Source organism: Mesoplodon bidens (genome assembly GCF_964165515.1).
Source record: "Mesoplodon bidens genome assembly, chromosome: 2".
Taxonomy (NCBI): domain Eukaryota; kingdom Metazoa; phylum Chordata; class Mammalia; order Artiodactyla; family Ziphiidae; genus Mesoplodon; species Mesoplodon bidens.
Genome location: NC_138177.1, coordinates 148,089,805 through 148,113,442, shown reverse-complemented (window position 1 = coordinate 148,113,442; position 23,638 = coordinate 148,089,805). Strand labels below are relative to the sequence as shown.

The following is a 23,638-nucleotide window of genomic DNA, read 5'->3' as shown; positions in this document are numbered from 1 at the left end:
AATTGAGTGGGTACAGAATTTTACTTTTGATACTTCTGTTGTATTTGATTTTGTTTTGTTATGATACAGTCATTTTACCTTTATAATTAAAAGGGAATAAATATGTTTTCCTTACTGCATAGTTTTCCTTATGACCCACTCTGCCAGTTTATTCTGGTAGAAATGTGCTCCACCCTACTGAGTAACTGTCTTAGGCATGCCAGAAAGCCCAGCTAATCCTAGCTGCCCAACTGAACACTGGAGTCTCTGACTTACCCCTTCCTCTGGAAATATCAGACACAGGTCTCCCAACTTTTGGAAAGCTTGCTTCACACCACTTTGCTTTTATGAAAGACCTACATTAGTATGTACCTGTTTTCAAGACATACTAAGAGGATTTTCATATTTACGAGAAAGGGTGAAAAGTGAAAATAGGGTTCAGCATTTGTCTTCCAGTGAACATTACAGAGGAACCATGCACCATGAGCAGTGAGAGTGGCACTGCCAAGCTCCTTCCCCAGGAACTACACTCAGCATCAAGCTGACAGAGCTTGGAACTGTGTCTGTGAGCATCTGTGCTTGACCTCCATTTATTTTGTGCATCCGTTAGCAAGATGTGTCCTAAGATAATTGCTTTACACCATTTCTGCTTAAGAAAGGTTTCATGGGAACACTCTACTTTCAGATAGTGGGGGAACCTGCAATTTCAACCTGATGCAATCTAAAAGGTTAAATAAAATGTGCATCCAATCTTACCTATAGGTCTGCCCAACTTTGCGAAGCAGACCCTCTGTAAACTTGAAATTCCAAATGCAATAATGCTCCTGTCAGGCGGCTGCTGTCTTCCAGCTGCAGGAAGTGTTTCAATGGCCTCTGTACACAGCAGACATTCTTCAGTTTTCCACTGGCCTCTGCTTCATTATTCCTGGCATGAAAATCTTCAGAAAGGAGAAACAGAAAGGAGGTAAAAATGCTGACTTAAAAAAAATGACCAGAGAAGATAAAGATCAACTTGTGTTCCCCAAATCTATGTGTCACACCATTAAGTAAGTAATCACAAGGCAATCACAGATTTCCCCAGTCTTTAAAATTGGAGCATTTAAAATGCTGACACAAAGCATTTGAAGATTTAACAAGGGTCTGGGTAAAAGTTTTTGGATTATGCTTCCATTGTGAGATTCCAGAATCAAAAAGGTGTAACTGGACCTGAATGACAGATATGGGCACCTCTGTTCGCTGAGGAGACTCACACAGAAGGTAAAAGCTGCCACTTTTCTGTTGCCCACTTTTTTAGAGATGAATGAGCTCTGTCTTCATCTCCTAGTGGTTAGGTCCAAGACTCACAGGCAGGAGGCACCAGAGTCAGAAACGTAAAGTAGATGCTGAGAGCAGCAGGTGGCATGAACAAGAACAAGGTTTTATGTCAAATGTATAACTATTGCTAGTTTTCCATATGATGACTTCATTTTCTGTATGTCCACTGCTATTTTTAATCTCATGGCTCTAGTTACCATGTGTCAAAGTTGATTTGTCAATTTCTCTACTTAATGAATATGTACTTCCCCTTTTCCCAATGGAAAAGCTCTAAAAATGTAGTTTAAATCCGAATTCTAGGCCCTGGAAGCCAGATGTGTTTCACCATTACCTCAAATCACATGTCCCAAACTGGACTTATCCCCAACCCCCATCTACCACCTCCTTCCTCCTTCCTCTTCTTCTCTATCAGATTATATCATTCTGCCAGTCACCCAGCCACAGAACCTTTAAATCATTTCTAATGTTGCTTTCTCCTCCAACCTCATAAACTCTATATATTCCCATTGGCAGGCTCTCCCTCAGCCTGGTATACAGTTCCTTGCAAAGAACACCTATTCATCCTTCCAGGCCTATCACAAATTACTGAAAGTAGTCCCACAAATTACAGGAATAGTCCCTCTTTTTTCTACTTCATTCTGCATTTAATTGAAACCACATCTAAATACTATTGTAATGCTTAGAGTTGGCTATACTCATGCACATGTGGCTCTCCCATGAGGCCATAACCTCCTCAAAGGCAAGGACATGTCTTTTTCATCTTTGTATTTCCAGCACCTAATGTAGTATCTGGCACAAAAAAGGGCTCCAGTAAATATCTGAATGAATTACTTCATCCACAAAATATTTCTTTATTGTTCAAAAGAGAATGTTAGCACGTAGAATTATCCTTCATATTGTGCTTTTTATTCCCAGACAAATCTCCGTGGCCCAACGAAACTATTTCCAGGGCCCAAAGAAGCTCAGGTTGCGTTCCCTCTCCCTATGGCCACAATGCTTCCAGGGACAAACTTGAACACCTTGACTTTAACCCTTTGCCTTCAGTCTTGCCACAGGTTTAAACCCCTTGGTCCCTTCTTGTTGCCTATAGTGAAGGTCGGCAATTTGTTTTCTGTAAAGGGCCAGACAGTCAATATCTTATACTTTGTGTGTCACATGGTCTCTGTCACAACTACTCAATTTTGCCTTTGAAGAGTGAAAGCAGCCAGAGATGATATGAAAATGAGTGATTGTGGCTATATTTCAATAAAACTTTATTTATGGATGCTGAAATTTTAATTTCATATGATTTTTGTGTCACAAAATATTAATTTCTCTTGAATTTTCCCCAGCCATTTAAAAATGCAAATGGCTTGCAGTCCAGACAAAAACAGGTGGTGAACCAGATATGGCCTGTAGGCCATAGTGCGCCAACCCAGCTTATTTCTTTTCCTCACCAACTCCATTCCTCTACACACACACACACACACCTCTAGCAGGCCTACAGTAAAAACAACCTTCACAATTCCTCTGTGGACTTTTGTTATTTTGCTGTTTGGAGCCACTCTAGGGCTGGGGAGGTAGAAAATGCATGGGCTTTTGAGGCCTAGATTCAGAGTCTGGCCTTACCATATCCTAATGCGGTAGCCTTGGACATAATATTTAACCTCTCTGTGCTTCACTGTCATCATCTATAAAATGGGGGCAGTAATACCTACATGACAGGGATTTTGTGAGAATTAAATGAGCTAATGTGTATCAAGTTCATGGCATAGTGCATGGTTTATAAGAGGCACTCGATAAATAGTAATTATTACTCTAGCTTGGGATATGGCTTCCCCAGATCAGCTGTGACCCTGGAAAGCAATCCAGACACTCTGTAAACCACAACTGGGCAGCAGGAGAGAATGAACTGAGAGCAAAGTACAAAGGCAGGGATAGAATTTGGAGGTTTTCAGACACAGGACCCAGGATTCTAAGTGCCTGGTTTACCCCGATTCCTTCTGACACCATTCCAAATTCCACTGGGCCTCCTTTCCTCCTCAGAAAGAACTTCTGACTCTCACACTACCTGAATCTCCTTAGCATTCCTTACCAAATACCCATATGAGCCCTGGAACCCTCTCCTCATTCCTGCACCTCTTCCGCGTATAGGGCTGGGAAAGGGTGAATGCGGCCAGACCAAACCTCACAGACTGGCCTGCCACTAGGTCTTAAATAGGCCAGGCACCCAACTCTCTCTCAATTATTCATGAATTTCCTGCTGTACAGAGAATGAACTTTTTTCAGAGGTCAAGAACTAGTCTCTCTATAGAAGTTTTAGAGCAAAAAAAACCCAAAAAAACCCAAGTATACTAACAAGGGTTCCCCCATAAAACATCAGCGGTGGGCAGATAGGACAGATAAGCTTGTGGTATCTCTGTCCTTGGTACAAAAAGCCAGATTTGAGCCTGGTCCTTCCTTGCTCCAACACGTCTAACGGGGGTCTACTGCCTCTGGAATGACCAAGCTCCTGTGCTGTCACTCAGGGCCTCCACAGTCTTGCCCTAACCCACCCCTCCTGCATTATACCTTACTACTCCTCTATAGAAGTCCTCACCTATAGCCCAGGCAAAACGGACAGTATCTACCTAACTACCCTAAACAATTTCCAGCTTCGCACACTTGTGCATAACTCAATCATAGCACCTGTAACATTTTACTGCACATCTCCCCCTAGGCTGTGAGCTAGCAACAGGGCAGAGACTGTGTCTGATTGATCTCTGGGTCCCCTACACCTAGCACAGTGCCTGACATGGGGAAAACATCCAATAAATGTTAATGAATGAATGAAAACACCTGAAATTATTCTTCCCTTAAACTGTTTTAGTTGGACTCTTATTAGCAGCTAAGCACAGTCTGGGTCACTGCCAAGAAGTAGAAAGACCTAAGAAAAAGAAAAGAAGCATGAACAATGTGATCCAAGCAATGGAAAATAGGTTTTAAGAGTGAAGTCAAAGAAACCAAGGCTGTTTAGCCTGCCGAAGAGAAGATGAGGCCCAACTCGATTCTGGCTTTAAGTCTACAAAAGGTCCTCATGAGAAAATCTTGATTTCATCCTCCCTTTATAATCAGAGGGAACTTTTCCATACTCATGGAAAATGGAACAAGAAGAAATAGCTTAAGTTAAGGCCAGAGGGGCTAAAGCTAAAGAGAAAGAAGAACCAAATTAGGCACCACTTTTCCAAAGATACTGTTATTGTACTTTTTGACTAGTGAATTGGAGGGGTTTTGCTGAAAACTTTTTTTTTTTTTTGGCTGCACTGTGTGGCTTGTGGGATCTTAGTTCCCGGACCAGGGATTGAACCTGGGCTCTCGGCAGTGAGAACACAGAGTCCTAACCACTGGACCACCAGGGAATTCCCGCTGAGCACTTTTGTTGAAGGCTGTGCAAAAGGAAATGAATATGTTGCTCTGTTCCTGTTTGCTGTGGAGACCAGGTGGGTGAAAACACAAGTTGGGTAAGATTTTCTAATAAGCCACTGACTTTTTCCCCTTTTATTTATTTATTTTTTGTGGTACGCGGGCCTCTCACTGTTGTGCCCTCTCTTGTTGCGGAGCACAGGCTCCGGACGCGCAGGCTCAGCGGCCATGGCTCACGGGCCCAGCCGCTCCGCGGCATGTGGGATCTGCCCGGACCGGGGCACAAACCCGTGTCCCCTGCATCGGCAGGAGGACTCTCAACCACTGCACCACCAGGGAAGCCCGCCACTGACTTTTAACTGACCCTTTTTTCTATAGGCACTTTCTGTCATGTCATGTTTTGCAGTTCTGTAATGGAACAACCTAGTATAGGCATACCTCAGAGATACTGCAGCTTCAGTTCCAGACCACTGTAATAAAACAATTATAGCAAAAAAGCAAGTCACACAAATTTTTTGGTTTCTTGGTGCATATAAGAGTTATATCTACCCTATACAGTAGTCTATTAAGTACGCAATAGCATTATGTCTAAAAAACCCAATGTACATACCTTAATTTAAAAATATTGCTAAAAAATGTTAACTATCATCTGACAATGCAGGGTTGCCACAAACCTTCAATTTGTAAAAGATGCGATAATTGCGAAGTGCAATAAAATGGGGTATGGCTGTATTTCAAATTTTCCTGAAGAGACAATGGAAAGAAAGAGAAGGCAACAATGTCAGAGTAAGATAGTAGGGAAAATGGCCCTAAAAATATATTTTCTATAAAAATAATACCTAACTGGATATTAATAATAATTTTTAATAGTATTACTATTAAAGCTAACATCCACTGAGCACCTACTATGTGCCAGGCACTGTGCTAAGTGTTTAACATAAGCTATCTCAATCCTCATAACAACCCCATAAGGTAAGTTATATATGTAGCCCCATTTTACAGGTGAAGAAACTGAGACCCAGGAAGGTTATATAACTTGCCCAAGTCACACAGCTAGCAAGTGTCAGGGCCAGGACTCAAACCCAGGCAGTTCAACGTAGAGTCTACTAACTTACTGTTTCCCTGTAAGAAGGGTGACAGGCTGGAATTTAAACCTTAGCCCCTCTGAATCCAAGTTCATATTCTCAGCTACTTCCTTATACTGCCCCAAGCCAGGAAGAACAAAGCAACACATGACATCAGCAAGAGAAGAGATCTCAGATGTGAACCAAAAATACCCCCCATATTCCAGAGAAAGAAGCTAAGGTGTGAGGATTCACAGATGCTAATGAGCACAACCAGGACTTGAATGCCAGCCTCTTGACTGCAAGTGGAGTCCTCTTTCCTCCATTATAGATTCTTGTTGAATTTGAGGGTGAGAAAATGAAGGAACAGTATGTGCCAAATGGGCTCCCTCCCCAGGCACTGTTGTAATGAACTGTTAAACTCACATTAGAACCTGTGCCTGAAATACCAAGGCGCCAGCAGCCTCTGTAGACTGATTCTAAGATTCTAGTAGTTGAGATGGCAATGAACTGATTAATGGTACTACAGGAGCTGACAAAATGCTCACATAGTAAACCAATCAAGCAGACCTAGACCAGGCAACTACCATACTGAGTCAGTGGCTCACAGTTTAAGCCTGGACTGAACTATTCCAACAGCTTCCTTGTTGATGTCCCCATTCTCAGACTTCCTTTGCCCCAGACTAGCCTCCATTCTGCAGCCAGAATAAACAGAGCCCCAGTCATGGCACTTAGAGCCTTGCAGCATAATGAAAAGAACATGGATCTTTGAACCCAACACTCACAGGTTTGGACCAAGCTCTGTCACTTACTAGTTACATGACCTTGGGCAAATCACTTTAATCTTTCTGAGGTCCAGTTTCTTCATCTTTAACTTGGGGCTAAATATCTCCTTGTTACAGGATTCTGAGGATTAAATAAATTATAGTGCATCTAATATACTCTTGGCCACAAAGCAGAGTAGAGACTGGATAAATGTTAGCGTTATTCTTCCCATACCCCTCTCTACATTTTGGCCACAATCAATCATTTCAGCTATTTCCCTTCCTCACCAACTCCATTCCTCTTCCCCAACACACCCACCCACCACCACCACCACCACCACCACCACCACCACCACCACGACCACCACCACCACCACCACCACCACGACCACCACCACCACCACGACCACCACGACCACCACCACGACCACGACCACCACGACGACCACGACCACCACGACGACCACCACCACGACCACGACCACCACCACGACCACCACCACCACCACCACCACCACCACCACCACCACCACCACCACCACCACCACCCCCCCATGCTCAAGCTGTTCTTTCTCACAGGAATGAACCTCCTCTAAGGCCCAACATAAATTTTCCACCTTCAGGAATCCTTTCTAGACCCTCTTTGGTCGTGTTGGGATTGATTTCTCCTTTTCCCAAACTCCCACTTTGTTTACATTCTTTACTACGTTTACGATAGTCAGTCTGATTTCAGTTATTTATGTACTTACCTACCTTGCCAACAACACTGGAGGGAGAAGGCTCTAAGAAGAGAATTACTGGGGGTGGTGGTGGTGGGATGAATTGGGAGATCGGGATTGACATATATACACTAATAAGTATAAAATAGATAACAAATAAAAAAAATGAATGTGCATTGGAAAAAAAAAGAGAACTACTTATAGGAGGGCAGGAAATGTGTTGTTCTCCTCTGTGTATATTTCTCAATACCTGGGTCTTGTATATAGCAAGAGCTCAATATGCGTTTATTAAACTGAATCTTGCCACCATTGACCGTGCATCTTTACAGAAAGATCCTGGAGTGAGTTTACTCTAAAATTCTGCTTTCACTGCCTGACTTGATCAACATGCAATTTTTAAAGTATACTAATATTCCTACACTAAGAGCTACCAATACTCCTGTTGGTTTGCTTCATTCTTTCATCCTTTCTTTCAACACACTCTGGACTCCTCTCAAGACATCTCTTCAGGGTACAGGGAGACGTGGCTGGGAGGACGTCTCTCACTCATGGAGGTAGGGTGACCTTGGAGAACTGTTCCACCCCACTGGTTAGGAGATGACAGTCATTAAAACCACATTAAAAAGCAGAGTTGGGGAACCCGAAAATAGATCTGAATGATTTCTGTCTCAGTTTCTAAGTCTGTAAAATATAGAGTTTTGAGATGTTACATAAAAAGCGCTTAAAACAGTATCTGCCGCATAGTAAGTACTCAATAAATGTTAGAATTTTATTATAATGTAGTAGACTGGAAAAAACAAGAGTCAGGACTTTTCACTTCTAGTACTATCTCCACCACTGACTGATGTCTTGTCCAATCTTGATCAAGTCCTTTCCCCTCTGTGGGCCTCTCCCCATCTGTAAAACTGAAGTAGAACCAGACGGATCCCAAGCTCCTTCTACCTTCAACGAGGTATATTTTTCTATGATCAACAAAGAGCCTTCTGTTCCAGATGCTGAAGCTGTTGGCAAGGAAAAATTGTAGCTGCTGGTTCCCAGAAGAGAGGGGCCGAGACCAAGGCAAGGCCAGGACAATTGATTAGTAAACCACCTGTGCACCTTCCCCTGTGTGAACTATAACACATTCAGTGCAGGTTCCTGAACAGAGCACCACCTCCCTGCCAACAAAACTCACAGCAAAGGCAAGACAAGAGCCTGAAAACAATAGCAGCAATGAAGAATCCTGCCTTGTGCAGAATTCCTGCACTTTCTTACCTTTGATGCCTGTGGATTAGGCATCAATTAGGGCACCATCAATCTAAACTAGGGCCCTCCTTAGGCACAAAGAGAAGGAAGAACATAAAGGCCCACTCTGAACATGAAAGCTCATAAAACAAAGACCAAAGCGAGTAAATAAAAAATGTCACTGACTCATTCGACTGAACACGCTGCAGAGGCCTACTATGTGCTAGGCAGAGGAGGTATGAAACAGACATGATCCCTTTCCACCAATGTAGTCAGAGTACATATGGGGTGACACATCCCAAAGCAGACTGTAATAAGAGCTATATTTGAGGTGTAGCCTCTGCTACGGAAGATGGGAAGGGGGCAACTAATCCAGTAGGGGAGACCACCGAAGCTTCAATGACAAGCTACATGAGACACAGGCCTTGAAAGATGGGGAGGTGGGAACCTCAGGAAGACGGAATATAGGCAAAGGAACATGCAGGGAGTACTTGAGAAAAAAAAAACAACAAACTAGTTTATTTTGCCTGGGCCACAGGGTGCAGGTTTGGGAGAACAAAGGGAAACAGGGCAGGAGAGAGATTTGGGAACAGATTATGGAGGGACTCATCCACGAGGCTGAAGAGTCCAGCGTCTATATGGCAGGCAATGAGGCCCACCAAGGTTTCTGAGCAGAGATGTAACATGATGAGAACACTGTCTCAGGAAGATCACATGGGCACCCATGAAAAGGATGCAAAAGGAACCAAATTACTAGATTACTATGGGAAGCTTCATAAGTATGTTCCGGAATCCAACAGCTCCTGTTCACAGAGCTTCTCTCTGCCCAGGTTCAGCTTCATGTAATCTGAATTTAAGAGGTGTTCCCTTGCCAGGCCCATTAACCGTCAAAATCTGCTAGCATAACAGGACTTCCAGACAAAGTCAAAACTCCAATTAACCCTATGAATCACAGAACAGGAAGAGCTGATGTGGGAGAAGTTGGGGAGGGAGTACCAAAGTCTCCACCTGGCCCAGCTCCACATAAACAACCAACCCTGGATCTCCTCTTAACGTCACTTCCAGCCAAGCCTTCTTTACAGGGGCTGAAGCTAAGTACAGTGGGGCTGAAAGCACTTGGTCAGAGGCTGAGGATCTAGTGAAACAATATATATGAAATGCCCAGCACAGTGCTGGGCACATGGGCACTGGTCAGTAAGCACTGACCCAACCTGCAAGGTCAGTTCCACCTATAAATCCCACTGAGGCTTCAAGACCTAAGTCACCTTAACTCTTCCCCCAAGGCCTCTCTAAAGTACCCTAGTCCAAAATGACCTAATTCCTAGATATCACACCCATTTCATGCGTCAAATATTCAGCACCCAATTCATGACAGGTGCCATCCAAGGTGACTCATGTAATCCCATTCAACCTTCACAATGACCCTCCTAAGCTCTTTTAATACAGGAGAAACCAAAGCTCTGAGAGGAGACTTTCCCGAGAACACACAGCTAGGAAGTGGCAGAGGTGAGATCTGAACCCAGGACTGCCTGACCCAAACTCAAGCACTTCCAACACTTCAATCCTGTCACCAGCGATGGCCTCTGATCTGCTACTGACCATCTGACAGGTAGCCTGGAAACTCCCTAAGGAGAGAGACGGTACCTGACACTATTCTCTCTCCTCACTGTATAGCGACCCACCTATGTCAGGAGCTTTTAAATGAAAACATCTAACTTTAAAATAATGGAGTACACAGATATGATAAATTCCTCACATGAAAAACTATTCATGACGTTGGACTGCCTGAGCCCTGAGCCCAGCCATATAGCCTGATAGGGACTGAGTCTCACGCTGGCCCCAGGATGAGCTCCGACCTCAGACACCTGTCACAACCCAAGCCCCGACCCTAGGCACAGGCTGAGCCCGGACCGGAAACACACGCTGCACCCAGAGCTCGTCCCAAATGGAGCGCTGCCAAAGGAGAGCCCTAAAGAAGCGTCCCCTTCAGCTGTCCCCGCCCCCCGCAGCAGAATCCGGTCGTGACCTCGGGCCGTTCTGAAAGCCCCGACTGCTCCGTCCCAGGCACACGACTCATTCACAAATCCACCACCCTCCCCGCACCATTTCACTGGCAGGGAAACCTCGCTGTCTGGATCTTACCTCAGCTGACTCCCGGCAGGGCCTGTCACGCACACCCAGGCAGCAGCTCGCTCAGCCAAGAACACGGAAGAAGATATACTAGCCCCGAGGGGTGGGCCCGACGGCGTGTAGGGAGGAGCTGCGCCTGCGCCCTGATGGCTACGCCCAGCGAGTGCGTGCTAAGCAAACTGCGCAGGCGTGACGGGTGAAGGGCGGGGAGGTTGCTGGGATAAGGGGCGGGGCTTAGCTCCTTCTGGCAGTGCCTTTCCCGAGTGGAGGTCGGGAAACCCGGGAAGCGCAAGAAGGGAGGAGGCACGGCAGCAGCAGGTATAATTATATTTACCGAGCGCTTCTGCATGCCGGGAAGGAATTTTTAAAATCCCTTTTACATATGGGGAAATGCTGCCAGTCTTTTTAAAAACGAGAACGAATTCTGTAAAATTTCTTAAAAGGTTTGCGTGCCTGTAATTTCATCGTGAGAGTTTCTCCTTGAGTAAAGTATTACCCCCAGTAGGTAATGGTGGTTTAAAATAAAAAACGTAAAAAGTTCATTTCTTGCAGAAAACTACCTGCAAATAAATTAATATTTCAACCAACCCCCGACCTTCCCCCAGGCTGCAAGTGTGATGAGGGAGTGAGAGTGCTGCCTTGGGGTTAAGGTAGGCCCTAACTGAGTGTGTTTGCTCCGTTGTGAAATGGAAGTAAACATCCATTCCCTGCCTGTCTCAGGATTGCTGTGAGGGTCTGGCGAGCAATGCTCGTGAAAGAGCCTCTTGGACTTCCTTCCCGTCATCCACCCGACACATGTTCGTTCCCTTTCCCCTTCTGGGCTCAGTCTTCTCATCTGTATGATGGAAGGAGGTCTGGAGGTCTGGAACAATAGGGAACATTCAAGGCTTTGCTAGATTTCCCAGTCTGGGTGACGGCTGGAGGCAGGGCGGGTTCTCCCGAGCTTCTGTATTAAGTAAGTCACTTCCAGAATCTCTCAGTTCAACCTGAAAGCCCCTGTGTAAGTTGACCTCTCCCACCATCACCTTCCAGGCCCATCCAAGCTTCAAATCCTCAGAGGCCGTGCTGGCCTGTTCCCATCTCTGTTCCCTGAATGTCTCAATAGCTAGATGATCCTCAGTCACTCAGGTCTGTGTTCCAACCCAGGTTCTCAAAATTGCTGTGTTCCCTGCATGGCAACCAAGTTCAGTTAACAGCAGAGATGAGGGCTCTGGGGGGCTCAGAGGAGGAACAGCTTAAGGAAGGGCTCCCCAAATCAGATGGAGCTCCAGCCATGCCTGTGGCTCCCTTCACCACACACTCCACACAGCTCCTGATGGTGGGGCAGTGGGAGTGGCAGCAGGAAACTTCCAAGAGGCTGCAGTGTTCCTGGGGGCCAAGGGTGGTGGGGCATCTTTTACTCAGCAGGTGAATGCTCTGCTCCAAGGTGGGGAGAATGGCTGGGCAGCTAGGCTGCAGACGGCTCTGTTTTCCTGTTGGCTCAAGATCCATAAGAATATTTGGAGCAGGGAACGAGGAAGCGAGCCAAACTATCCCTCTACCTTCAATACATTGCCTCTCCACGGATCCCGTCCTGCCAAGTTTTGCCCTATGGGGGGCTCTTTTCTCTGTGTAGCTGAGGCCTCAGCTCTCTCTTTTTTTTTTTTTGGTACGCGGGCCTCTCACTGTTGTGGCCTCTCCCGTTGCGGAGCACAGGCTCCGGACGCGCAGGCTCAGCAGCCATGGCTCACGGGCCCAGCCGCTCCGTGGCATGTGGCATCTTCCCGGACCGGGGCACAAACCCGTGTCCCCTGCATCGGCAGGCGGACTCCCAACCACTGCGCCACCAGGGAAGCCCAGCTCTCTCTTTCATCTTCTCCTTTCTCTGTCTTCTCCAAGCATCCCTCTCTGAATTTCTCAAAGAAGTTTTGTGAGGGCTTCCTGATGTATTCAGACATTCTCATGTAAGGTGCAGGCCTTGGCCACACAGTTCTGAGATAAGTCTATGCTCATATGGTGTATTCCAGAACAACTATGATCCCAGAGCCTGAAGTTTCTAAGAGTCTAAGCTGTCCAGTAATTGAGGAGGTAGTGCGTGACCTGTCATAGGAGGTATGCAAGCAGAGCCACCTTTTAGAATGCTGGACTGGGGCCTCCTCTGGTAAGCCAGAAGAAGGGGCTGCAGAGTGCAGGCCTTACAGATCCTACAGCAATGAAGGGAGGGATACCGGGCACCAAGAAGGGAGCTAGGCAACTAGCCAAAGAACGATTCAACAAGCTATTATATGTCAAGCATCTAGAGCTGTACCTAACACATAGTATTAGTTATTATTGTGAATGATCCACAGACTGTAATGAAGGAGCTTAGAGATCCGTAAGTCCCTCACTCCCACACCTGATCATGAAGTACATGCCAGAGTACCTTGGGGGCTGGGCTGGGACTGGAACCCAGGTCTCTGTCTCCCAGGAGAGGCACTGCACAAAGCCAGGCTGACTCCTTCTCAGGTAGAAGGAAGAGCTCTAGGTGGGCCTTTGCTGACTCTTAAGAACCAAGCTGGTTTTCAACTCTTGGCTGGGCAGTTGAGGGTAAGGGGCAGTGGACTGACGGCAAGACCTGAGCTAAGAGTGTCATGTGTCTCCTGGGGAAGAAGCTCAGGAGTCAGCCCCATGTCTTGCCACCACTTGGAGCTCTAGCCAGCACCTGACAGACAGCCTTCTTTTGAGAAGCTGTGATTTCCTCTGCTGTGATTACAGTTAGGGCTGTATTTCTGCCCTGTACCTTAACCCATTAGCTCCAATAAACCACCCAGATTAAGGGGGTGGAGTGAGAGTAGCCAGTGCCAGGTGACCTGAGCTGAAACAAGGAAAGACTTTCCCAAGAGACTGAGTTCCCCAAAGGCAAGGGCCAGCCCTCCCCACTCTGAGGTTCCCAGCCTAGCCCAGGAATTCTGGGTCTAGGATTCTCAGAGCCCTGGGAAAACTTTGGTGACTCCACCCTGGAGAGCTGGGCCAGACATGACCACATCAGCCAGCCCTCCACATGGCCCAGGACCTCAGGACAAAAAGCCCTCCCTGCCCCATTCTGGCCCAGTTCCTTCTACAGCCTGCCCAGGAGCCATGTGGCACCCAGACCACAGCTTCCCACCAGGGCCTTTAGTTTGCCTCCTTTATTTTACCAAAAATAACAACAATAAAATTTCCCTCTGTTTCACAAAAAAATACATCCCCCGCCCCCTGCCGCGTAATCAGCACTGGCCATAGCCTAGACTCCATCTTCCAATCCACAGTCTTCCTTGGCAGAATCTTTTGACACCGCCCCCCCCACCCCCACTCACACCAGAGCTTCTGGCAAAGCTGCTGGGCCAGTGCTTCCCTCGGGAACTTCTCTGGAGGCAGCTGTCCCAGGTCCAGCTGGCTGGACCCAGGAGCCCCATCTGCTTCCCCAGAGATCTGGCAGCTGCGGGGCCATGGAGAGGGGCATGATTTTGGAGGTTTGGCTCAGCAGACAACCCCAGCAGACCACAGGGGTGGTGGGGCACTCTGGCATCAGGCTAGAAATCCTTGCTCAAAGCAGGAACAGTTGTATCCTGGAGAGGGGCTGTCAAACCCTCCTTTGGAGTGCATCTCATTTCCCTGTGTAGCAATCCACAGGCCAGGGGTGGGAGTCAGAACCCCTGGTTTCTGCTCCAGCTCCACAAAAGCTTTGCTGGGAGGCCTTGGACAGTTTCTCCCGCCTCTCCTCTGGCTTCAGTTTCCTCCCATGTACGTGGATGATTCTGTGAGTGAGACTGGATGATCCTCAGATTCCTTCTGGCTCTCCATCCTGGCCCCCCAGCCTGGAGTCTCCAGGAGAGGAGGGCCTTGACCCTGCCTCAGTTTCCCCACCTGTGGGTCTGGGCGCAGGGCTGGGCATGGCGGTGCTGAGTAATAAGTGCTGAATGAACATGCCAGTTTCTCTGTGGATAGCTATGCTCTGAGATCCAACCAGCTGGAATGTTTCAGGGACGGTTGGGAAGGAGGCGGGTACTTGCAGGATGGGGGCTCTCCAAGCCTGGAAGAGTCCATTCACAGCTATGTGGTCCTCAATGTCCCAGGCGGGAGATAAGGCTCCGGAGCTTCCCAATTCAAGCTCACTAGCTTTGTGGGTTGGAGGATTATCTTGTGCTGGGCTTCAGATCCTCACAACCACATCTGGAGATTCAGGAAGCTAGATTGGAGTATGATTCCTGATTTAAGGACTGGGGATCTTTGTGGATATGAAGAATCACCCCTGACGCCCATGAGGCTATCTATAATCAGGCCTCCTGGAGGCAGAGGGATGAGGGAAATGACAGCTCCTGGGCATCTCTAGCTGAGCAAATCAGAACCTATGGTGGGCCAGGATTTTAGTCAGGGCAGGGCCCCCCTTCCTACCTCCCCCCATCAGTAGCTCCCCAGAACTCATGCTGATGGAAGATGGTAGCCTGGAAGATTCAAACATGGAGCTACATCTACAACCACAGTTCGTGCACTTACACACATAGTCAGACACACCAAATGGGGAGACTGACTCGTCATCATTCCTAAGTGGTCATGGTCCGATGGCCCTAATCCCTACTTCCTTCCTTCCTTCCTCCCTTCCATCCATCCATCAATTTACGTAACATTTATGGAGGACCTACTATGTGCCAGGAACAGTCTAAGGCACATAGCTCTCACAGACACACCCCACAGTCAAAATCATACACATACACACCGATATACACATGTCATCCGTGTCCACTCACACACAGGCTACTCATGCTCTTGCATCTTTCTTGCCGTCACTTCAGCCACATCCACGTTCCCCAAACAGGCTTGGCAACCACCGTGGAAGGGTCAAGTGTCAGAGCAGACTAGACTTCATGCTAAGGGTTTAGCTGCTCCTTTTTACCTGTCTGCCCACCTTTAAGCTCTTCCCTACTCCACTCACAGTCAGGGGGACATGTGGGCAGACTCCTGAGAACCAGAAGTCCAGGGGCTTTGGGTGTGTGGAGGGGCCCCAGGGCCTTCAGGTCCCTCTGCTACCAGACTTCTGAGGGTCCCCTCCCTGGCCACTCTGTGTTCAGATGGTCCATCTGATGGGCAACAAGGTCCAGGTCTGGGCTCAGTGACAGATCCGCTCTGTCATCTCCCTCTGCAGAGACACAAGGTGGGGAGGGGTCAGTCAGAGCTCAACCTGCCAGGCAGCCCGTTTCCAAACCACAGGGCCCGGCTACTCTTCTACCTGAGCCTGGCCCCTTCCCGCCGCCACCGCCTCCCAACTCCAGGCTGCAGATCTGTGTTTGTAAACTGATACTTGAATGAAGTTGCTATTAAAGTGCAAAATCCATTGTTAAATGAATTGCGGTCCCCTGACATATCCACTTGGATGTTGGATTTTCTTAAAGCAGGTAGCCTTCGGATCTGAAAACTCAGAGGCTAGCTCTGGTTGGGGAGGGCAGTGGGGGCTTGGCCTCACCAGTGGCTCCAGCTCCCGCTGGTCCACCAGGCTGAACTCGCGGATGAAGTAATAGAAGTGCTTGTAACAGGTGTTGACGTGCGCCTCGGCCCCCATGCTGAGAATGCTGTCGAAGTGGTGGATGTAGACATGCACAAAGACGCGGAAGAGGCGGGTCAGGATCTTGGTGCAGACCTGCTGGAAGTTCTTGGGGAAGGGAACTCCTAGGGGGCGGGATGGGCAGATATGGGGCATCAGCAATCTGATGATGAAACTCTGCCCAACCCTGCCCTCCCCCCCACAGGCAGCCTTTGCCCAAGATGGCCTCTTCCCTAGCACACTTCCCTGTGGGAAACAGAGATCAAGGTTTGCTTTCTCCCATACTTCCCTTTTTAATGAAGCACTGTGCCTCTCCTCTGCTGAAATACAAACCATCTTCTGATTGTCCCACCACCCTGAACAGGACTCTGCTACTTTGTTGGGTCACTGACCAACCCTTCTTAGACTATAATGGAAGTTATGCCAAAACTCTCCCCAGAAACGTGCATCTGTAGGTGCTCGCACACAACACCCTTGGATGCAATTCCAAGGAGAGTTCATCAATATCTGGGGTCCATTTTTAAAAATATGGGCCTTCAGGATTGAGTTCTAACTTCCCAGCATGGCGCCTGCTCAAGGCCTTTCATGATCTGATCCTGACTTGCCTCTCCAGCCCTACCGACTCCTTCCCCTTCGCAACATTCACACAGCAGGCCCTAGACGCCAATCCTGAGAATTACTAAATCTTCATGAACAAGTTCATATATCTCTCAGTCCTTCAAATAGTCAATAAGACTCACAAGAACCTTCCATCTGTGAGCCAGGCCCTGTGCTGGGTCCTTTGCACCTTTGGCCTGGTATGATAATGGGTATGGCAGCCATTCTAGATATGATAAAACAGAGGTGCATAAATGTGGAACCACTTGCCCAAGGCCACACAACTATTAATTAGTACAGACTGGAGGCAGGATTCAAGCCCTCTTTGCACTGCACTGCAGCACCCCTCAGAGATAAATGCCACAGACCCTGCCAGAGACAAGGTCCAGGACCTGCGAAAAAGGCACAATTTCTGTACAGTCCCCCATGCTCACGGTGGAGAACTTGGTGGCTACTCTCTCTTCTCTGCTGTGGCAGAGCCATCCCAGGATTAAGGCACAGGCACCTGGGATCTCACAGGCCTGGGGGTGAAGGCTAGAAGGGAACAAGCGGTCAGACGCAGGCCCACACTGACTCACCCCACTCTATGAGGCCCTTCCCCCTCCTCACTGCTCTCTGGTGAGGCTGAGCCCTGTCTCCCTGTGAGCCCTTCCAGGCCCAGCCCAGGTCCCTCAGACTTGTCCTGTCCATCTAGACGTGGGGCCCTGGGCCTCAAGAGACCTGAGCTGGTTCTGAGTCCCTCCTGATTCGGTGCACTGTCCCTCTCTCGGCCTGTTTCCTCTCATGTGAAATGAAGATACCCATGTTGGACATGATAGTGCAGGAAATGGAAGGCCACCAACTGGGGAGGGGCGTGGGCACTGATTGGTGACTCAAGGCCCTCAGCATTCAGACTTCTCCCCTCCGGGCCTGACCACCCTGCCCCGCCCATCTCTGATTCCCATAGCCTTAACACAGATGAACAGGAGGCCAGGTGGGGCGCGGCTGCTGTGATGAACACAGGGTCATGCCTGCTCAGCTCCTGAGCCAATACCGTGTCTTGCTGCCCTTGGGTGGGGAAGCCAGGCCAGGATGACATCATTCATCTCCTCTCCCCACCCTCACCTGCCCAGGCTGCCCAGCTAAGAAAAGAAAAGGCTCCATGGATTGGGCTTGACAAGGGAAAATTCTGCCTTTAGAGCCCACTGAGGAGGAGATACCGTCTGGCCCCCATGGGGCCCCACCCCCTTCCCTTTCCTGGGGCCAGGAGTCAGAGGGGACTCCCAGGAGGCAGCAAGTCAGATCAGCCCAAGCAGGGCAACCTGCTAGGAGCACCTTGAGGCACCTGTTCTGGAAGGTTTTGAGGATCATAGTGGTCTTGCCAGGGTGTTCCCTGGAGAGACACTCAAGCTTCAGACAAAAAGAGGCCCCAAACTGGGAGCCAGGCAGCCCTAGCTCAAGATGCCTGATCTTGAGCAGACACGATCTCCCTGAGCCTCCGTTTCCTCTTGGCTGTATCAAGCTAAATGCCTCATCTGCGCGATGGGCCCCGCTGGCTCCCTTCCTCCCTAGCCAGGCCTGACCTGCCTGCCAGGCGGCACTCACCCACGCGCGTGGGAAAGACATCCTCGTCGTTGATGAGGCCCTCAATCCAGTCCATGAGCAACGCCATGTAGCGCGGCGCCGAGAGCTTGGCCGGCCGCCGGTACTGGCGCTCGTCCTGCCAGCGGTACTCGTAGCGGGGCCCGCCAGCCATGACCGGGCAGCTGGTCTCGCTGCAGCGCTCGGCCATGGTGCCGTAGATGAGGTTGATGCGGTTGAAGAAGTCCACCACATGCACGGCGATCCAGTCGTCGATGTTCTCGCCCGGTGGCAGCCTCACCACACTGCGCAGGTCCAGACCCGACTTGAGCGACGCCTGCGCCTTCTTATACAGCTCAAAGCGCTGTGTGCCCGGCTCGAAGCGCTTCCGCGGCCTGAACGTCTTGTCCTTGGCGAACACCTGCTTCAGGCACAGCGCCATGGCCAGGCGTCCAGGGGCAGGCCCTGCGGATGCCCTGCCAGGGCCAAGGGCATGGGGGAGCATGGTGGTCAGGTCCTTACCAAATGGGCTTGACTTCCCGACACATCATTTCCCTCCCACCTCTCAGCTTTTGGCCTGGAATTCTCTGCCTGGAATCTAAATCCTCCTCATCCCCACAGTCCAGCATCCTGCCCTATTTCCAGATACCCTAGCTCCCCCTGCCAAGCGTCCACAGCCCTCCCATCTTGTTTAGTTTCCTCTCCACTTTCATTGTGTTTCAGAGAGGGCTGGGCCTGGGCTCCAGACAGGTGCTCCTCAGACTTGCTGTGAACCATTAGAGAGCTGGCAGAGGCTTCCTGCAGGCAGAGGCCCCTGCAGGAGGCAGGGGCCTGCACAAGATGACCTCTGGGGATCCCATAGGCTAGTTGGTAAAGCGTGGGAGAGCCGGCCTGCATTGTCCTGGGGGTAGGGGGAGAGCCCCCGCCCTCGGCTTCCTCTGAGATATCCCACAGTCCATCCGGCCACCGGGGATTCCCAGGGAGCATGAGGGACTTTTCTACCAAAAATGTACTTTCCTTTTATTACCCTGAAAGGAAAAAGCTCTCATATGGCCAGCTGGGTGGCCTCTGAGTGTGGCTGCAGGCACTGGAGGGAGGGGGAGGTGGCAGGTCTAGAAGGGCACCACTTCCTCCAGCAGTGGCTGGAGATCCTTCCTCCCAAGCTAGCCTCCTCCAGCCTGAAACACAAACCAGAACAGCCGGTGGCCCCTCCCACTGCACCTGACATTCAGTAGACATTCCTAGAGCACATACTATGTGCCCGGCACTGGAAGGTAGGAAAATGCAGTCAAATCACCCAGCTGGGCCCATCCAGAATTCAGAAGGATTTGCTTTGCCTCTTAGAATTGAAGGATCTCAGTCTCCGAACAGACTTTGGGAACAGTGATAAGAGCCCCAGTCTTTGAGGCTGGAGACCTGGGTTCTAGTCTCATCCACCACTGCTGGGTGACCCCTACAGCAGGCATGAATTGGGCCATGCAACTTCCTCGGTCACTCACAGGCCAAGTTCCTGGGGCTTCCAGGGTAGTCACCTCATCTCCCCTGTGAATGTGTGAGCTCTTGGGAAATGCAGAGCCAAGTACCCACTGGAATTTAGCCACATGAGCACTGATCCTGACCCCAGACTGAGCACTAAGGCTGAGTGTAGGCTAAACACTGAGCTTTTTGGCTGGAGGCTGAATTATGACCTGGCCCTGACCCTGGTCAATTTGAGTCCTGGACTCTAACCCTAGACTGAGGCTTGAATACAGCCACAAAGCCTGGCCTTGACCTCAGAGCTGACACTGGAGTATTTTCCTTTCTCACATCTCTAGAAATACTGGGACAGGTTTGAGGAAGGGAGGGTGGGAACAAGGTGAAAATTGGGTGTAACCAAAGGTACGTGTGGGTCATCATGTCAGACAAGTCAAGCTAGTGGAGAAGTCTAAAACACACAACACACAGGCCAAGAAGGGGAAGTCAAGTAAAATGAGAGGAGTTTGGAGAGTAGGGGCAGGTCTCCCAGCAGGATCTTGTCCTCTTGAAAAAACCTCAAAGGTGTGGCAGGTCATCCATCCCCTACCCCTCAACTTCTCACCCAAAGAAGTCCTCAGTGTGGGACTTCCGGATCCAAGAGGAGATTTCCATGCTTGAATTGCAGCCTGCATTCTAAACTCTGCTTGGGGCAGGAGCTTCCAAAATCATTCAGACTGCAATTAGGTTGGGTCCCTGGGCTCTCCACCTTTGCACAGCCCCCCTCAGTGACAGCTACCAACAGACCCTCACCCTGGCATTCAACACCTCACCCTAGCTTTCCTGCCTCATTTCCCTACAGAAACAACCCTGGGCTTCTTCCTGATCCCTGAACACGCCCCCAACTCCTGCTTCTGTGTGTTTTCTTACACTGGTCCCTTGGCTTGACTCAAACTGTCAGGTTGAATGCTACCCACAGCCCCTCTACTGAACCCAGATCTCTTTGTCCTTGGGTGGAGATTACTCTTTGGCCATTTGGTCCCCCACCAGCCCCACCCCCCAGCCTCAGTCAGGGCCTGGCACATAGCAGATGCTCAGGCTTTAAGGAAAGCTCAAAATCAAGAATCATAGGGTTGAAATAGCCCTGAGAAATCAACTGGCCCAACCCACTTCTTGTATGGATGGGGAAACTGAGGCCCAGTAAGGGGACTTGAGGAGACTGCATTCACACAGCAAGTTACAGGCAGGGGATCTCCAATGGCAGAACTGGACACTGGGATAAGGTGGGGCATGACAACTAGTAAAGGGCCATTTTCCTGCACTGGCTGGTCGCTGGTCTGGTGGAGATAAGGGGAAAGGAGGGGAGTGGAGGGAAAGGGGAAGCATCTTCCCATCAACTAGACCAACCTAATTCCTGTTCCCCCAGCACCCTGAGCCTTCCCCACACCCCACAGCAACTTTGGTGTCCTAACCAGTGAGCTAGAGTCCCACCTTCCTGCTGCAGAATTTCAAGGCCTGGGTCTTTCCCCAGGAAAATGAAAGCTTGGGGGTGGGGGGATGGATAGATGCCCTTGTATCCATGCCACTTGTCTGTCTTCACTTCCCACTCCCATCCGTTTACTGAGTTTCTAACTCTCACAGAATCTCTGTCCCCTCCCTGAACTTCCAAACCATGGCCATTCCCCCTCTTGGCCCCCATTTCCTAACTCTGGATGTCCTTCCACTCCTAAAGTGGCTAGTGATGGCTTGCTCCCTGGGTGAGCATCTGGGTTTCCCAAATGAAGACCACAGAGGGGCCCTGCCTGCTTCTGATGCTCAGCCACACCTGCCACTCCCCCAGGCCTGGCCCAGGATCTTGGCCCCAGTCTGAAACCAGAATCCAGCCTCGAGTAGTGAGGGTGTGTGTGTGTGTGTGTGTGTGTGTGTTGTGTGTGTGGTGTGTGTGTTGGTGTGGTGTGTGTGTGGTGGTGTGTGTGTTGTGTGTGTGCGTGTTGTGTGTTGTGTGTGTGTTGGTGTGTGTGTGGTGTGTGTGTGTTGTGTGTGTGTTGTGTGTGTGTGTGTGTGTTGGTGTGTTGGGGGTGGGGGCAGGCGGGAGGGCTGAGGGCAGAGATCCAAGAGAAAAGTACAGGCGAGGACTCCCTGCTCTTCCCCGCGGCGCTTGGCCACCTACGACCACTCCTCGGCCTCTCCCAGGACCCCTGACACCCCTCCCTCCCCAGCCCAGCCGCCAGGACAGACGGGTCGTAGGACCCAGAGGAGCAGGCCTGAAATTTCCGCCTCCGAAGACACGCCCTCCTCCACCGACTCGCCTCAACCCCAGCCCCGACTTTCCAGCTCAGAGCTTCGGACCCGGACCGAGGGCTGTGGCCAGCCTGCTCGGGCACAGGTCGCCTCGGGGCGGTGCCACGCCGGGACGGCCGGAGAAATGAAAGTGGAAACGAGGCTGGGCCGTGTGCACGGCGGGGCGCGAGGGGCACTCACTCACGGGGTCCGCCGGGTGGGCTAGCGCGAGTCTGGTCTGGCCGCGAGGTCACATCCCCAGCAGGCGGTCCCCTCCTTTAGCTCGTCGCCGGCCGCGCCGGTCCTCTCGCCCGTCTGCCTGCCCAGCCCGCGTCGCCCTCCCGCCCCCAGGCGACGCGAACTCCGCCCCGGCCCTCCCTGCCCGGCCACGCTGCGGCCACGGGGCGGGGAAGGGGCGGGGAGAGGGGACCCCCCCCCAACCCCAATACCCCCGCCTTTCCGGAGAGTCTGTATTGCTCCCCCAGCTTCCCAGAGGCAAAGAACTAAGAGCTGGCCCTCTCAGGAGGGCCAAGGAGGCAGCCTCAACTTCTTCGACTGTAAAATGGGGACAAGCCCAGCTTCTGTCTGGAGCTGGATAATGGTGGTTTCCTTGCCCTCCTAGAATCTTCTGTGTCTCGTGTGTCCCTGAGCTCGAGATCACTATGCACTCCCATACCCTCAGCTCCTGGCATAGTGCCTGGCACATAGCAGGCACTTAATGAATGAATGCCTTGGGTACAATGAGCTGAGTCCCTTACCCCAGCACTGAAAGGACTGGCCCTCAAGAGTGCTCAAATCACAGACTTTCACCTCCCCGACCAGGGCTGGGGTCTTGGCTTAGGCTGGGCAGATTCTCCTCACTCCTTGGCGGAAGTCACCCCATTTCCCCCCACCACATTTTTGTTCCAGCTGTTCCCACTTTGGGATATCTTCTTTCCTTCCTTTCTTCCAGCCAAATCCAAAGCCTTCAAGACCTGATTTGCTTTTGCTACTTTTCTACTTGGGTTCTTCCCCTGAGGGTAGACAAATATTCTGCCGCAGCACAAAATGCACACGGTGCGCCCCAGACCCAGGGACCAGTTGGCTGGCTCTGCCCTAGGGTGGTAGGGAAGGTTCGAGGCCTTCTAGGGTGGGAGAGCCAAGGCAGACAGATGGGCTACAGAAGTCACCTTGGAGGGGTATGAGAGGTGAGCAGGCAGGGCTAAGGGAGAGCTCGAGGCAGGAGATGGGCATTTACATGGCACAGAAGCCCCACTGGGCTCCCCTTGTGTCTGGATCTTCTGCTTGCTGGATGGCATGAGAACACACTGGATCCTTAAAAATCTTAGCTCATAGAACTGAAGGTTCTTTCTTTTGTTGAATACCTATTTTTATCCTAGTCTAAAGCTCTCTTTTTTTTTGACGTCTGAGTCTTAACTCAGCCCCAGATCCTCTATAGGCCAACATTTGCGTGCTCTAGTGTATGCAGAAGGAATTCAAACCTAGTCCTTCATTTATGTGATATCCTAATTAATACCCTTTATTGAGCATGGCTGTTCACTGAGAGCAGGTGACGGAGCTGACCCAGTTGCTGACCTCAGGTGCTGACAGGTGCTGACACAGAGATAACACAAGGTCAGAGCTTAGTCATCCAGTTGT

At 50.1% G+C, this 23,638-nt stretch overlaps 2 protein-coding genes across 8 annotated transcripts in view; both read right to left on the bottom strand.

Moving 5' to 3' along the window:
• MKNK1 (MAPK interacting serine/threonine kinase 1) overlaps positions 1 to 22,277 on the bottom strand; it is a 54,492-nt gene extending 32,215 nt beyond the window's left edge. For 3 of the 6 annotated variants that reach the window (XM_081223691.1, XM_081223695.1, XM_081223696.1), the window contains exons 1-2: positions 10,588 to 10,698; positions 736 to 917 (exon numbers count right to left, since the gene is read on the bottom strand). The gene's annotated coding sequence lies outside the window, so the exon portion shown is untranslated. Of the gene's footprint in view, positions 1 to 735; positions 918 to 5,284; positions 5,365 to 10,587; positions 10,699 to 22,201 lie in introns of those variants that run through there. The other 3 variants (XM_081223694.1, XM_081223693.1, XM_081223692.1) reach the window with 3 other exon arrangements.
• MOB3C (MOB kinase activator 3C) lies at positions 13,915 to 22,293 on the bottom strand. 2 transcript variants are annotated; one of them, XM_081223697.1, is made up of 4 exons: positions 22,206 to 22,293; positions 18,293 to 18,744; positions 16,034 to 16,236; positions 13,915 to 14,761 (listed from the first exon to the last, which is right to left on the bottom strand). In XM_081223697.1, exons 2-4 carry the CDS (start codon positions 18,708 to 18,710, stop codon positions 14,726 to 14,728), a joined length of 657 nt encoding a protein of 218 aa, XP_081079823.1. In that variant the 5' UTR covers positions 18,711 to 18,744; positions 22,206 to 22,293; the 3' UTR covers positions 13,915 to 14,725. The 2 variants fall into 2 exon arrangements, with proteins under 2 accessions (XP_081079823.1, XP_081079824.1); XM_081223698.1 differs by having other exon boundaries at positions 13,918 to 15,709.
• Positions 22,294 to 23,638: the final 1,345 nt, after the last annotated feature.